Source organism: Ascaphus truei, chromosome 9 (assembly GCF_040206685.1).
Source record: "Ascaphus truei isolate aAscTru1 chromosome 9, aAscTru1.hap1, whole genome shotgun sequence".
Classification (NCBI taxonomy): Eukaryota; Metazoa; Chordata; class Amphibia; order Anura; family Ascaphidae; genus Ascaphus; species Ascaphus truei.
Window position 1 is genome coordinate 56,328,447 of NC_134491.1, and position 14,253 is coordinate 56,342,699.

The 14,253-nt window shown below is 41.7% G+C and overlaps 1 protein-coding gene across 1 annotated transcript; it reads left to right on the top strand.

The window, feature by feature from the left end:
- The first annotated feature begins 4,167 nt into the window (after positions 1 to 4,167).
- Positions 4,168 to 11,391, top strand: CKB (creatine kinase B). Its single transcript, XM_075614993.1, has 8 exons — positions 4,168 to 4,316; positions 6,116 to 6,320; positions 6,814 to 6,968; positions 7,203 to 7,335; positions 9,180 to 9,351; positions 10,008 to 10,131; positions 10,367 to 10,556; positions 11,016 to 11,391. Exons 2-8 carry the CDS (start codon positions 6,128 to 6,130, stop codon positions 11,192 to 11,194), a joined length of 1,146 nt encoding a protein of 381 aa, XP_075471108.1. The 5' UTR covers positions 4,168 to 4,316; positions 6,116 to 6,127; the 3' UTR covers positions 11,195 to 11,391.
- The last annotated feature ends 2,862 nt before the right edge of the window (positions 11,392 to 14,253 follow it).

Sequence of the window (14,253 nt, forward strand, 5' to 3'; positions counted from 1 at the left end):
CATCCCAGATGCATGAGTGTCAATTAAAGTGTGTTTGTACAGTGCGCACATTGTCAATTCTCATTATTAAAAAAAAAAATCCATAAAACAAATTATGGCCGCCAGTTATTGCATTGAAAGTGAGGAAATAACCAGTTGGGTTTGTTTATCATAACCTCGAACCCTTTACTGTAAAAGATCCCATGTATGTAATCAGAAGCAAAAGGGGGCTGAGTTATTGTGTTGATAGAGGTAATGCGCCTACTATTAGGCACTGCTTCAGAGAAGCATGACCTGATCCTTCTATTTTTCAATATCTGATTTTACGTCTCATTTGCATGACACCTTTCAAAACGCTGCAATCTTTTTGGTGATGTAATGGCAAAGCAGGGACTGGATTATTGGTCTCTAGATTATAGTTAAACCAAACAATCACCTCTGTGTCATTCACTGCTATAACTGAACTAATTTTCCTCAAAAACATGTCTGTAATAACATTTAAAAAAATGGCCATTTTCATTTTAATGGTATTTATTTGCGCTTTCTAAGGCTGCGTCTATACTTACTCAGACGGAGCAGAGGGGAGGCGCACCCACGCTGCGCCATCACATCTATTGTCCTCTTTGAGGATGCCGATAGACGGCGCCAGCGCGCACCTCAGACGGAGCTCACAATGGCGCGAAATTCAAGAAGACAGAGACAAGTGATTTTTTGCGCGATGGCATCGGGATGTGAGGTAGGAAAGTGACGTCCCCGCCGGAACTTCATTGCCACGCCTCCAAATTTTCATTGCCACGCCCCCAAATCGCGCCCGCTGCATACCCTGCAAAGCCATGAAAAAGCTCAGGCTTTAGTAAGAGTATTGCAGCGTGTGTGCGCCTCCCCTCCCCTCCGCTCCGTCTGCCTGAGTATAGACGTAGCCTAAACCTCTTTGGAACTTTCTACGTGAAAAGAAAAATACTTGGCTGCCTGGAATACTGCAGCACGTTATATGTAATGGTCATTCTTTCATGTTAAAACTAAGTTTGAGTGGGACTGTCACCTTCATTATTTGCAGCTGCAAAATCTTGGAGGTTATTCAATGTTTCCTTTCAGGAAGATATTGTGAATCACAGGGGAGGCACATTGACACCCCCTGTTTTTCTCTCAATGTTTTAATGTAGATGAAGGACTCCTAACAGATCCCAGAATCTCCTTGACTTCCTTTGGGGCCTGAGCTTTTAGCCACGCTGCTCCCACTCTTTGGAACAGTTTGCCCCGTACATTTCGAGAGGCCCCCTCTCTGGGAATCTATAAAAACAGGCTCAGGACCTACCTGTTTACCCAGGCATGTAATTAATGAACCACAACCTGTCTGACATTTAATAGCTACAGTTCCGTCCCATCCTGTATTGTATCTTTCCTTGTGTTTGGTCTCTTTTATAACCTTACATGTTTTCCTCTTTTTTCCTTTTTGTAACTGTGAAGCGCTTTGAGTCCCATTGGGAGAAAAGCCCTATATAAATAAAGTTATTATTATTATTAATGATATTGTTTTGTTCTTTTACTAACACAACACTTTGTCAAGCATTGTACACTAAATTTGTCAGTGTTTAATGCAAGCTCTTCTAGGCAGGGATGCCTTCATCCCTTTGGATCATATTTTCTATTATTGTGTTTGTATACTATTTATGTTCAGCGCTGCACATCTTGTCATTGCTATGTGCATACAGTAGACAAGGAAAAGATCTAAACTATAACATAAGTTGGGAAGAGCACATGGGTATTAGGTATAATTTAACTCAGAGGTGCGCAAATGTTTTCGTCTGCGCCCCCGCCCCCCCCGTCTGCTCTCCCCCTCCCCCGTCTGCTCTCTCCATCCTTACCTTTTCTCCTTCGTTTCTGACGTAATGATGTCATGTGACCCCGCGTTGCCATGGTGACGTGTCACCAGAAGCTGCCGGAGAGCAGGTAGGAGAATATACGAAGTCCTCACGCACTCCCTCGGCATTTCATTTAAATGCTTTGGGGAAGAGCGTCCGTCCTCTGTAAGCTCTGCCCCCCCCCAGAAAATGTGGTGTCCCCCAGTTTGCGCACCCCTAAGCTAACTAACCCAGGCATAGCCAACTTCAGTCTTCAAGGGCTTAACCAGTCAGGTGTTCAGGATATCCCTGCTGCAGCACACGTGGCTCAATCAGTGGCTCAGTCTTTGACTGAACCACCTGTGCTGAAGCAGGGATATCCTGGGCGGAGCTGTTGGTGGCCCTTGAGGGCTGGAGTTGACCACCCCTGTACTAACCAATGGCTGAGGACTAATGCCCCATTTTTCACACCACTGATTGGAACGTTCTTCCTATAAAACACACAAAGACAATAGTTAAGATTTGCTCCGAATAATTTAAGATTTAATTTGTTCTCCCTCAACACACACACACACACATAGACCACAAACACACACATAGACCCACAAACACACACATTTGGTTTGGTTGGGCTGATCTTTTCTTAAAAATAGTTACCCTAAGTAATTCTTCCTTCTTCCTACAGGAATTAATGAATTGATGTCACATGCACGGTTACTATTAATATCAATTTGGAAAAAATGAAGAGGTTTGCACTGCGATGGCCAGTTCTGTGGTTTAAGACATATTTATCCTCATGTGTTAAGGAAGGCTCTGCCTGATATGGAAATTACAATGTATTCTATGCCTCTGAGTCATTCATAAAATTCTAAGTTTATTAGACTGCTAAAAAATAAATGAATATACAATCAGATACAATACGATTTGATATTTTCATAAAACACAGCCGTAAGGGGGAAAAGGCAAAGTCAGATTAGCCAATACCAAATGACCAATGAGATAGTACATATATTCATCTTGTAACCTTAGCTTTTTTTTAATGTTTTTAATCAGAAATCCCTTATTTTAGTTAACATACTTTGGAAAAAGACAAATACAGTAGTCTTCTCAGCACAGAGAGAGCACAAAGTATGCAATCAGATTTCTACAAACAGTTTTTGAGCGAAAAGAGCAAACCGAAATCTAGATATCTGTGTTCTAATAAACTGCATTCCTCATATATATTTGTATACATTGTGATTGGAGGTAAAATATTGCCCAAGCAATTTTTAAAAAGCTCAAAATAAATCACAAATCACAAATTTTTTACATTTGACCTTAAGCATCATATACATCATGCATTTAATAGACAGCAAAACCACTCATTTCTGGGAAAGGAAACTAGCTTCTTTACATACTCCTGAAATTTTCAGCATACAGAAATGTGCAAGAGTGCTGCAGCAGGAGACAAGAGAGGGGCTCTATACACAGTGACAAAAAGACCACAAATTCACATTTACAACAAATGATGCCCTTTTGCCATGTCCGGGCCTTCAGTATACAGCCAGTCCTCATTAACCAACGTTTCACTTTACAACGAATGGCATATCCAACGCTTTACAATGCAACCCTAAGGGCTGTTTTTCGACGTCGGAATGCGTTATCCAACGCTGATTAACATTGGACTCACTTAACAGCGGTTTCCCTATCCAACGCTACTTCCAGAACGGATTCTGTCGGATAATCGAGGACCTCCTGTATTACAGAAGAACATGAAGGAACAGAGTAAAAGGAACATTCATACACATTTGTTTTGTTTTCTTAACTCTTTGCTACCTAAGAGGCCTGCAATACACTGCACACACTAATGGCAGTAACGTTTTTTATTTTTTATTAATTGCACATAAACTAGTAATAATAATTGTAAAAAATAATAATAACAACAGATATCCCTAATAAAAATAACAGCAAAGATAGGGCAGACAGTCATTTGTGTAACAAACTAATCAGTGCAGTCTTAGCTCAAGAAAAAAACACCCACACAAATATATATGTATGTATGTTTCTTGCCTGCTTGAGAGGAAACCAGTATATTATTAGTGTTACATACTGCAGGGTTAATAATAATAATATATTTTTTATTATATGATTATATATGTGCACAGTGCACTAATTAGTCGATTACACAAATTACTGTCTGCCCTGTCTATGTCATTCTGTCCTTCTGTCCCACTGCTCCCCTGAAGCAGGCAGCACAAGGCAGCTGGGACTGGGTTTGTCAAAATGGGAACACAGTGATTGATCAGAGATTAAAAGCTGGTGCTCCATCTCAGAAACAGCCAATCGAATGAATGGAATATAAATAGCAGCCAATGGGAAGGCAGGATCAGCTCCCTATATAAAGGCAGGGGAGCACCTTCTCTCACACAACACTTCAAGCCTTGGTGGTTGCAGGTCCTCAGGGGAAAAGCAGTGAGTGGTGTTATCAGAGTCATTCCCTAATCCAACACATCCCAGGTAGGTTAGAAATCTGTCACTTGTTTAGCATGTAGGAGATTAATGAATGCATATTGCTTAGAATGTAGGAGATTAATGCATATTGCTTAGAATGTAGGAGATTAATGCATATTGCTTAGAATGTAGGAGATTAATGCATATTGTTTAGGATGTAGGGGATTAATTAATGCATATTTTTTAGGATGTAGGAGATTAATGCATATTGCTTAGGATGTAGGGGATTAATTAATGCATATTGTTTAGGATGGAGGGGATTAATTAATGCATATTGCTTAGAATGTAGGAGATGCATTCATGCATATTGTTTTGCATGGGGTGTAAGTGTCATTTACACCTTCTCCAAGTCCAGTACTGCTGGAGAGGCCAGCAACGCATTGCTCTGCCTCTCCAGCATCTACAGGGTTAATGAGTGTGTAGTTCGGAAGGGATGGGATGCAAGGCGTTGTCCTAAAAAGAAATGCGCTTTCATGAGTCTGCTTCTAATACAGATGCCTTTGAAGGAGAGGTCAGTAGTGGGTTTGGATCGGAACCAAGCTGCAGTAGGTGTTGTGGTATGATAAATTCTGGGATGCACAAGATGCTGGTGGAGGGGTCCGTGTCCTTGGGATCGCCCCCGCAGGTCGGGGTAAGGGCGCTGCGTTTGCAGCCTTTGCATCTCGGATTGTATGGGTGCAAAGCTATTCCTGCAGCGGATCAGCAGGGATTCCATGACAAGGAGACCCATCCAGGCGCTGCCTGATTATTATAAGGGTGCCCGTGCTTGCGAAGGGAACGGATTTGGATTTATTGTAGAGGATTTGGGTGGCTGACCTCATCTCTTGCTTGTATCTTGGCTTTCAGGATTTGTATTGTAATTTTTTTTATTTCCCTTTTTTAGGTTTAAATCGTTTTGGGGGTAAATGTAATGGAGGCAAAAAAAAAAAAAAAGCAGGGAAGGGGTTAATGTAACTGTACATTTGGTGTCTTCCCATGTCCCAGCTCAGCACTGCCCCCAACTGGCTGCTCCTATCCTCCTGTGGTGCAGCCAGTGGGCTCAGGGCCAAGTGCATTGGGGGTTATTTATTGTTGCAGTGGTCCATCACTCTTGGGTGATGACATTCAGTACTAGTAAACTGTCTGCCAGAGGACAGCAATGCAGGCACTTTTGTCTGAAGGTTTCCCTTTGCATATTATCCCCAGCTGTCATGCTTTTTATTTCTTGTGTGATTAAGAGCAGAGTATTGGTTACCTTTCTATTAAGGTATTTGGTGGCGGTTCCCTAGGACTATCACTAACCACACTAAAATAAAGCCTGTGAGCCCCTGTGTTTTTGTGTTATCGGCAGATAACCCCATTCCTCGGCAGTGGGCATTACTTTTAATTATTAGATTTAGCCCTCTGGCCTCTTGCAGTGAGAATCACATTGGTCTGTTGGATCTGTGGTATAGTTCGGTGCTTTTGGCTATCCTGTAATATGAAGATTTGCATGATTAATTTACTTTCTGACCTAGAGAATAGTACTAAAGCAGAGGTGGCCATCTCCAGTCCTCAAGGGCCACCAATGGGTGAGGTTGTCGGGATATCCCTGTTTCAGCACAGGTGGCTGTCATTATGACAGAGCCACTGGTTGGACTGTCTTTGCTGAAGCATCGATATCCTGACCTGTTGGTGGCCCTTGAACTGGAGTTGGCCGCTCCTCGACTAGACCTAGATAACCACTTAAAGGAATTTCTGCTGAAGGTCACAATATGGGGAGATGCCTATCAGAGACTTGGGGTGATGGCTTTCCTTCCTTGTTCTCTCCCTCCCCCATCTTGCAGTTAAGTACAATCATGCCTTTCGGCAACACCCACAACTTGCTGAAGATGAAGTACTGTGTTGAAGAGGAGTTCCCAGACTTGACTCTCCACAACAACCACATGTCCAAGGTGCTGACCCCAGGGCTGTACAAGAAGTTGAGGGATAAACAGACTCCTAGTGGATTTACCGTGGATGATGTCATTCAAACTGGGGTTGACAACCCAGGTAAAAGACAATCTTTTGATCCACTTTGCCACCTGTTCTCCCTCATTGGAAGTGCTGGTTTTATGACTTAAACTACAACTTGATTGGGTTTACTGACCTCGCCCTGGCTGATGTAGTGCATTTTACCACAAGCAATACATCTGTGTAACCAGCTGAGAGAATACATTTATCTACTAGCTGTTTGCCAATGGTGTTTATGACATGGGAAATCCTAGTCTGACTTTAATTCATGACTTTTTATAAGAGCCTTTCCACTTAATTTGTTGCACACCATATTGGCTGCAGTGCATGTTCAATTCAAACATGATCCCCTCCCCCCAAAAATTTTTACATGCCCTATCTGGATATGCAACACTTACCAGAATACCACTCGTTTAGAATGTGCTTAATATTCAGTGTCTGCATGCATGGACATTCTTTTAACTTGACAAATGAATAAAATGTACAGTGATCTTATCCAGACGCCAGTCCTAAATGACCTGTTCTTGTTTAGGCCATCCCTATATTATGACAGTGGGATGTGTTGCTGGTGATGAAGAATGTTATGACGTTTTTAAGGAGCTCTTGGACCCAATCATTGAGGACAGACATGGAGGCTACAAACCAACAGACCAACATAAGACTGACTTGAATTCTGAGAACCTGAAGGTACAGTAAGGGTTGATTTCCAAGTGTGGTCAGAAGTTTGTAGGTTACTGGTTTGTCGTTCTGCATGCGCAAGACATGGAAGTACTTCTGTAAACTTATTAACAACCTAACCAGACGTGTTTACGTAGGAATAATGCAAGTAACAAATGAAGACATACTATTTTGGCAATCAATGTGGTTGCTTGACAATGAAACGTGTGAAATATTCTGGTTTAACTTTTAATTTATTTTTAGGGTGGGGATGATTTGGACCCAAATTATGTGATTAGTTCTCGTGTTAGAACTGGCAGGAGTGTCCGTGGATTTTGTCTCCCCCCTCACTGTAGCCGTGGAGAAAGACGGGGAATTGAGAAACTGTCTGTCGAAGGTATTTTAACTGGAATTTTTTTCTTTAATGGGCTGTGGCCCATGTTGGTTGGTCAAGTAGCATTTAATCATTCATGGTGACATGAAATGTACTCCATAATGTATACATTATTTCCTGTAACGCTTGAGGCAGTCTGCAGAACGTTAAAAAAAATGTGTTTAAATATATGCAGTATTTGATTACCTTTATTGAAAACAAATTACCTCAGCTGCTAATCAAATAGTTCTCCTGTGACTGATTAGCAAAGATCCTGCTTCCCAGGGTTAACTAAATGGCTGCCTTCAGTCAGTGTAATGTGGCAGCTACAATGTATTGTTGTATTACTAGGGTAACACTATCTATTAATTTGCAGCTCAAACTGCTAGAAATATTGGCAACAAATGATCACACAGGAAAGTGTTACAAAGGTCTTGCACTGCTGGGGAAGTGTTAAAACCTGCTATAGAAATCAAAGGGTGATCAGTATGTTAAAAGATTTTTTTTTTTTTTAAATGGCATTAAGAGTTTAAATGTACATTTGTCTAACTACCCAACTGATTTTATTTAAACATGTAGGCTGTTGCAGGGACTGGGATTAGCTTATTAAACAGCTACTTTGAACCTTTAGGCTAAGACCCCGCTGCCTCAGACCACGCGCCCGCACTGCAGACAGGCGGCGTGTGGAGAGGCACTTGGGGCTTTTTCCGGTCCACAGGAACCATTTTTGCGGGTGGGGAGCACGGCCTTGACGTGAGGGGGCGGGACCGCCTGTCAGCCGTTCAGCCCCTCAGCCCCTCAACTCGGCACACAGACTACCACTCACAAATACACACCGGGGGTGGGTGGGGGGTGAATCGGAGCCCGGGGGATCGGAGCAGGGGGGGAATCGGAAAGGGGACCCCCCCAAGAGGAGAGTCTGTGGGAGGGAGCAGGGGGGACTTCCTTGGTGTTGCAGTTTATTTAAAATCGCTGCTTTCCCCCTCACACTCCTCCCCGAAGCCTCCCCTCATTGGCTCACAGCCACACCACGTAATGGGTCGCCGCTTGGGATTACAATTCTCTTGAATCCCCTGGCGGCTGACGCGTCACAGCGTGTAGTGAGCTGTGCAGCCAGGGGGGACTGGGACCGGCTCGGGAGGATTCCCCTGCTGGTGGGGAACTCTCGTGGGGTCCCAGCCCTTACATTTCATGTAGGTCAACATGCAATGTTAAGGGTGTTGACACTTATTGTGGAATCCTGTTCATTTTCTATCTGTATAGTGCGGCCTTGACTAGGATGTTCAGCATACAGGAAGCCGAGACATGTATGGTTATTTCTAGCCTGAGTGCATGCATAACATGCTTCATGTATTCCATAGTTACTACTTTCAACCTGTGTAATTTCAGTTCAAGCTGTTAACTTTGATCAGATGCGATCATCTTATATTTTAGTTATTGATCCAGAGGATGGCAAAACATTTTGCCAATTTCTGCCATTACTGGACTAAGGAAATAGACTTTCTCCCTGGATCCAAAGCCTTCCCATATTCCACTTGTTAGTTTGCCATATTCCTATAACCTAAAGATGTCCAACTTTTTTTTCTTATCTATTGTATCTGCCATCGTTGGTAAATTCTCAACTACCTTTCTGTAAAGAATACTTTCCTTTGCTGGTAAAATCTCCCTTTCCATAGTAGTATTACAAATCTGTCAGTAGGTTACCTAAAAATTGGGTTGTACAGGCTAACTGCACTTTGAATAAACACATGGACCAACTTCCTAGAATGTGGTGTGGTGCTAGCAGGCTGGACTTTGCAGAATATGCCGTTTACTTACAATATATAGGAATAAGCTGCCTATATGTGACAGCTATCTGTGCTTCGCAGCTCTTGCTAGCCTGGATGGTGACTTGAAAGGAACGTATTATGCTTTGAAGAGCATGTCTGATGAAGAACAGCAGCAGCTTATTGATGACCACTTCCTGTTTGATAAGCCAGTTTCTCCACTTCTCTTGGCCTCTGGAATGGGACGGGACTGGCCTGATGCCAGAGGAATCTGGTAGGTTTACAACAATGGCCAGTGGATGCTTATTCCCAGTTCCACAATCCTGCATCCAAATTTATGGAAACTAATTTGAACATTAAATATCTGCATGGTGCCTAAATTTATTGGAATTAAGTACTTAATAGACCAGTAGGTATTTAGTTGATCAAATATCCATATTTAATTATAAAATGTAGTAATTTAAATTCTCCTTTATAAAAGCTTTACAAAGTGGGGAACAATTTTGATACATAGTATCACGTATTGTCTTGCAGTCTTCTGTTTTGTCAGCACTAGCCTTAAACTGTTTAAACCTGGATATCTATTGAAATCCCAGTAGTATAAAGACTCAACGTGGCTGTTTAATCCAAGGCTTCTGTTCACAGCACCTTGACCTGCGGCTCAGTGTAAGTTCCATTTTGGAGCTGGGAGTAGGCACTTTACTTGGAAGTACAAGCTAATGGGAATATGTACAATGCCCTTTTGGTCATGGATGCACTGCCACTCTACAACTCAATCTACACTATATACTGGTTCCTGTGCCACTTTGTACAATGAAATATTAGCTAATGTGGTATATTGAACACTGAGGGCAAACTTTGTTAAACAAGTGCACTTTAAAAAAAAAAAAAAAATAACTTGCCGGTAACACATGTTTGACTTCACTTAAGGCATAATGACAATAAGACATTCCTTGTCTGGATCAATGAGGAAGACCATCTGCGTGTCATCTCTATGCAGAAGGGTGGCAACATGAAGGAAGTGTTCAAGCGGTTTTGCGATGGACTGACAACGGTAGGCTTTTGTATGGCACCCAGAACCGGACAGTCCTCTTGTTTTTTGGAAGCCTTACTGTAGGAACTTGCACTTTTTGTGATCTTGCAAAACTGCTGCTGGCCAGATGGCACAAATGCAAGTCTTTAAAGGGGGTTCTATTGGTGTAGAGATTTCAAGGTTGGAGGTGCAAAAAAAACTCTCCACTTGATACCTTCCAATTGATTTCAACTTTTTTTTTGTTCTTCTCGCCTAGATTGAAACACTCTTTAAGAACAAAGGTTACCAATTCATGTGGAACCAACACCTTGGGTATATCCTGACCTGCCCATCCAACCTTGGGACTGGTCTCCGTGCTGGCGTTCACGTTAAGTTACCAAATCTGAGCAAGAACGAGAAGTTTGGTGAAATCCTAAAGAGGCTCAGGCTTCAGAAGAGAGGAACAGGTAACACAGCACTGTGCCCAGCATGAATCGGGCTGTACATGTGTTCGCAAGTATTTGACATCTTGTGTTTTGAGGATGAGCTGTACCACCTTAACATGCACCTTGGTACCTACTTTACTCTGTTGTACTCAGTATATTACAAGGTTTCTACCAGCCCCTAAAATTCCAAGTGTGGGTAAGAAGCACTATTTGCAATACTGCCATCTGGTACCTACCCAAGTGTAAGTGTTCACTCATTTAGGTTGGTGTTGGACATAATTAAAGGACTGTTGGAAATGTGCAGACATACTATGTACTTGTGTTTGTGATTTCTACCTACCCCAATACAAAATGGGGCATATTGCAGACTCTGTAGCCTTGGCCGTTCGCCTCTTATTTCCTACTACATTTGACTTCTAAGTGAGCATAAATGCGAGTGATACTTGAATTAGTAAATTGTGTATTTTCCCCATCCCTCAGGTGGTGTCGATACTGCAGCTGTTGGAGGAGTCTTCGATGTGTCTAATGCTGATCGTCTAGGTTTCTCTGAGGTGTATCTAGTTCAGATGGTGGTTGATGGTGTAAAACTCCTGATTGAAATGGAAAAGCGCCTGGAGAAGGGCCAGTGCATCGATGACCTAATCCCAGCCCAAAAATAAATGCACTTGAATGGCCATGCTTTCTAATTTATTGGATGAATAATGGTATCACTCCTGAATAAGACCATGGGACCAAGTCCTGCTTAGTAACACTGTAGATACATCTTCCATCCATGTTTAGAGTTATTATTTTTTATTTTATTTTCCCAGATGGCTGCAATGTTACTGAAAATAGAAAATAAACTGTCTTGCCTTGATGCTGTGTCCTGTCTCATTGGGTGGTGGGGACAGGAGCAGAGGGGGGGGGGGGGGTCAAACACAAATGCAGAAACGATCTGCATCACGTTGAGTAATTGGCATTTTATTGAGGGGAAGTATACCTTTCCTTGCATTAGACTAGAGGGCTACAATATATGAAAATGTACCGCAAGCTGAGTCAGCAATATTTTAACAAAGAAAAAGCTTTATGGAAGGTAATGTGATCTTTACAATTTTTATTGAATGAAATCAGCTGTAATGGAAGTGAATGGTGTTAAGTTAACTGGACAGCTGTAATAAGAGTTCACATGTGGGGGCAGGTACACGTGTGGACTGTGACTGATTTTTAAACATACGTGCTTTAGGTGCTCCAATTTCACCCCCTTGCAAGCCATATCACAAGCAATTGGTGGCATATATTTATCAGCCATATGTCTCTTGGGCAGGACATTAAATCAGTCACAGGATTTCAAAGGCATAGTTTGAGAATTAGGAAACCAAAGGATAGACTAAGGTTGTTTTCTAGATATCTGCCTTTAAATATATAAAATTATATATTTTTATAAAAAATATCCTTAGTCTATCCTTTGGTTTCCTAATTCTCAAACTATGCCTTTGAAATCCTGTGACTAAATACAGCTAATTTAATGTCCTGCCCAAGAGACATATGGCTGGTACAGAACACTAGGCCTTCTCCCTTACACATGGAAGGCAATTTGAATATAGAAATGTATTCTTGTAAGTAATGTGTTGGTTGTACAGTGGGAAAACAGTGTTATCTAAAGTGGCACTTAAAATCAATTAGTTACACTTTTTTATTTAAAGGAATTCACTGATTTTCAGTGAAAATGTATGTTACATAAAGTAAAATATATTTGCTTTCTTAAGCGTGATATCAAAAGTGATTTTTGCTGCTCAAACCCTTAAGTGGATTGCTTTTTCAGAAGTCCAGGTTTTTAAAAAAAAAAAAAAAAAATTTTTTTTAATGGGAGCGCAGGTATATATGTTAAACAAACACAGTGCAATATGTCTCATGGTGAATAAATCATGATTCTAAAATCCTGCAGCGTTTACTCAGATTCCCAGTTCTTTAGTGGATGTCCAAAAATCAGTGGCACTTTAAGTCTTGTGTTGGTGTCTGTACCCAGGAAATCCACAGGTGTGATGCCTTCGTGGAATAAGGTAAGAAAAGCCAATAGCGCAGACTGTAAACTATGTATCTAGATTGTGTAAAAGGTATACACTCACATGGTGTCAATGTGAAATGGCATATTTGAACGAGTAACAAGCACGATCAGCTGCAAACACCTTAGTTTGCACACATGCAAGAAGGTTGGCACACTTAACACCACTAACTTTAATCCTTTTACTGCTGGATGTATTTAACTTTTTTTTTTCCCCCCACCATTTCCACCTGGATGTCCTCCCTGCAAATAAATCCAGTTAAGACTGAAGTTATTTACTTTCCTGATTCATTCTCCCCAATCCCCACTATCTTTCTCCCCCCCCCCCCTGCTTGCAACCTTTTGACCCTACCTTCACCCAACACATCCCCCGCCATCACTACTACCACAACATCAGACAAATACATCCACTAATTTTCTTCCCCGCTGCCAAAATTCTCATTCACTCAATCTTCACCACTCTAACACTACTTCTCTCCCTCTACTCCATACCACTTCAACAAATCCAAAATGCTGCACCTTGTACACTTCTCAATTTCCCACCCTCTGCTCACGCCACCCTCTCCTCTCCCAACTTCACTGACTACCCATCCAAGTTTCCTGTTCAAATTCCTGGTCTACAAATCTCTCCATGGTCTTACCCCCCTCCCCCCTTACCTTGCAGCACTCATCTCTTGCTATACCCCCTTCTCGTCCTCTTTGCTCCCTGACTGCAACAAACTTTACTCCCCCTGCCCCCCATGTGTTTTCCTCTCAATTCTGATCATTTGCCTTACTCAACACCACCCTGCCACTGGAACAAGTTCCTCCCCCCCCCACCACCACCACAAGTTGTCCTCCCCCCCACATCCAATCTGTGCCCTTCCCTATCTTCAGAAGCCAACTGAAAACTCCTTCTCCATTGCATTCCATGATCCCAGTTAACCTCCCATCCCCCTCCCCAATGTCCATGATCTCACCTCTTCATAACAGTGAATCCAAGGGTGACAATTACACTGTAAATCACTTTGGGTACTACTGTAATTTATAAACAGATACATGCTATGTTTTACAGTTGTCAGTCTAGAGTAATAATTTGAATCTAGGGCTGGGTGCATGTGTTGAAAATTGGTTTGGGAAAAAAAATTAAGGTAATTTTTGTGAGTTTCTCAAATTGTGAAATTTCGCATTGCTCGGAGACCAAAATTACAATGGGTAAGCAATGTCCTATTTTAGTAGACCTGTATCCCTTCTGAAAAACTCCTATAGAACATGTGGAGAGATACTTGGGAAACCAGCTAATTTTCAATATGCAAAGTATATTGAAATTTGGCATTCTACCCAAGTAGCTCAAGCAAAAAGCCCTATTTCAGGGTCTGGATTACAAAGACTTGGCATATCGCTTGCAAACTTTTGATAAGGTTGCAATCCTTTTTCACTGTTGAAAAATGACCAATTTTCCATGGTTTGCCATCTTGGGGAAAATGTTTTGCATATGTAGAACTGGGTGGTAATTTATATCTTTATACCCACTGGTTGAAGTGGGATGATATTTACAGTTCAAATTTCTCTCTGCATACATATTCATGTGAGAAATAAATACATTTTTGTTTTCAGAGCATAAATATTAAAATATTGAAGTACACATACTAAACGGGTTAAGGATACACACCTCAGGAACTTGGGTTGTCCTGGTGA

What these genes read in the sequence shown, in the direction of transcription:
- CKB (XM_075614993.1), top strand. Translation starts at nt 6,128, where the DNA reads ATGCCTTTCGGCAACACCCACAACTTGCTGAAGATGAAGTACTGTGTT. An exon ending in AACTGGGGTTGACAACCCAG is followed by an intron (nt 6,321 to 6,813) that starts GTAAAAGACAAT and finishes GTTCTTGTTTAG; the next exon opens with GCCATCCCTATATTATGACA. An exon ending in CCTGATGCCAGAGGAATCTG is followed by an intron (nt 9,352 to 10,007) that starts GTAGGTTTACAA and finishes ACTTCACTTAAG; the next exon opens with GCATAATGACAATAAGACAT.